We start from the raw sequence: 625 nt of genomic DNA, 5'->3' as shown, positions 1-625 counted from the left end.
GAAACAAGCGTCCGCCTCTAGGGTGCAGAACCGGGGGCGGGAGGACGGGCCCGGACTGCCGTTTCTCGCTGTGAGCAGGTCTGCGTGACTCAAAAGCCCGGACCGGGTCCACTCTGGTGGAGTCGGAAAGAGGTGGCTGCCGCGCGGCAAGTCCCGCCAGTGCCCGCGAGCGCGACGTCGGTCCCGAGCCCCCGTCTCTATGGCAACCGAGTGCGTCTCCGGGACCGCCGTTGCGCAGGCGCCCAGAGGCTAAGCCGCTCGGCCCCCAGCTGCGCCACGCAGGGCAGGCGAAGCCGACCCTCCCGCGCTGACGCACTTCCGGCGCCTGCCCCGCCCATCCCTGCGGCGAGGGCGTGGCCGTGGCCGCGGCGCTCCGGCGGGGGCTGGCCCTGGGCTCCCGCTGTCGGGGTCCCACAGTTTCTAGCCGCCCCTCTCCTCAGTGCCCGGTGGCCCGGGAGGGCCTGGGAGCCCGAGGCCGTCCCCGAGTCGCTCCTGGGTCACTGGCACGATGCAGGCCGTTCTGTCGGCTGATGGTGCGTGCAGGCGCGGATCTCCTCCCCTGGCCTTCCGAACCGTCCCTGAGTCGTGCTCCGCTCTGGCAGAACGCGAGCGCCGTCCCGGTCCC

The 625-nt window shown here is 73.0% G+C and overlaps 1 protein-coding gene across 1 annotated transcript in view; it reads left to right on the top strand.

The window, feature by feature from the left end:
* Window positions 1-320: 320 nt before the first annotated feature.
* The window catches only part of MIB2 (mindbomb E3 ubiquitin protein ligase 2), an 18792-nt gene continuing 18487 nt past the window's right edge, over window positions 321-625 (top strand). The window contains exon 1 of the mRNA XM_011987239.1: window positions 321-533. Coding sequence (XP_011842629.1) covers window positions 531-533 — 3 coding nt within the window. The 5' untranslated portion in view covers window positions 321-530. The remainder of the gene's footprint in view (window positions 534-625) is intronic.

Source organism: Mandrillus leucophaeus, unplaced genomic scaffold (assembly GCF_000951045.1).
Source record: "Mandrillus leucophaeus isolate KB7577 unplaced genomic scaffold, Mleu.le_1.0 Scaffold305, whole genome shotgun sequence".
In the NCBI taxonomy this organism is placed as follows: domain Eukaryota; kingdom Metazoa; phylum Chordata; class Mammalia; order Primates; family Cercopithecidae; genus Mandrillus; species Mandrillus leucophaeus.
Note: the sequence above shows the minus strand (reverse complement) of the source record. Positions and strands in the feature narration are given on the sequence as shown.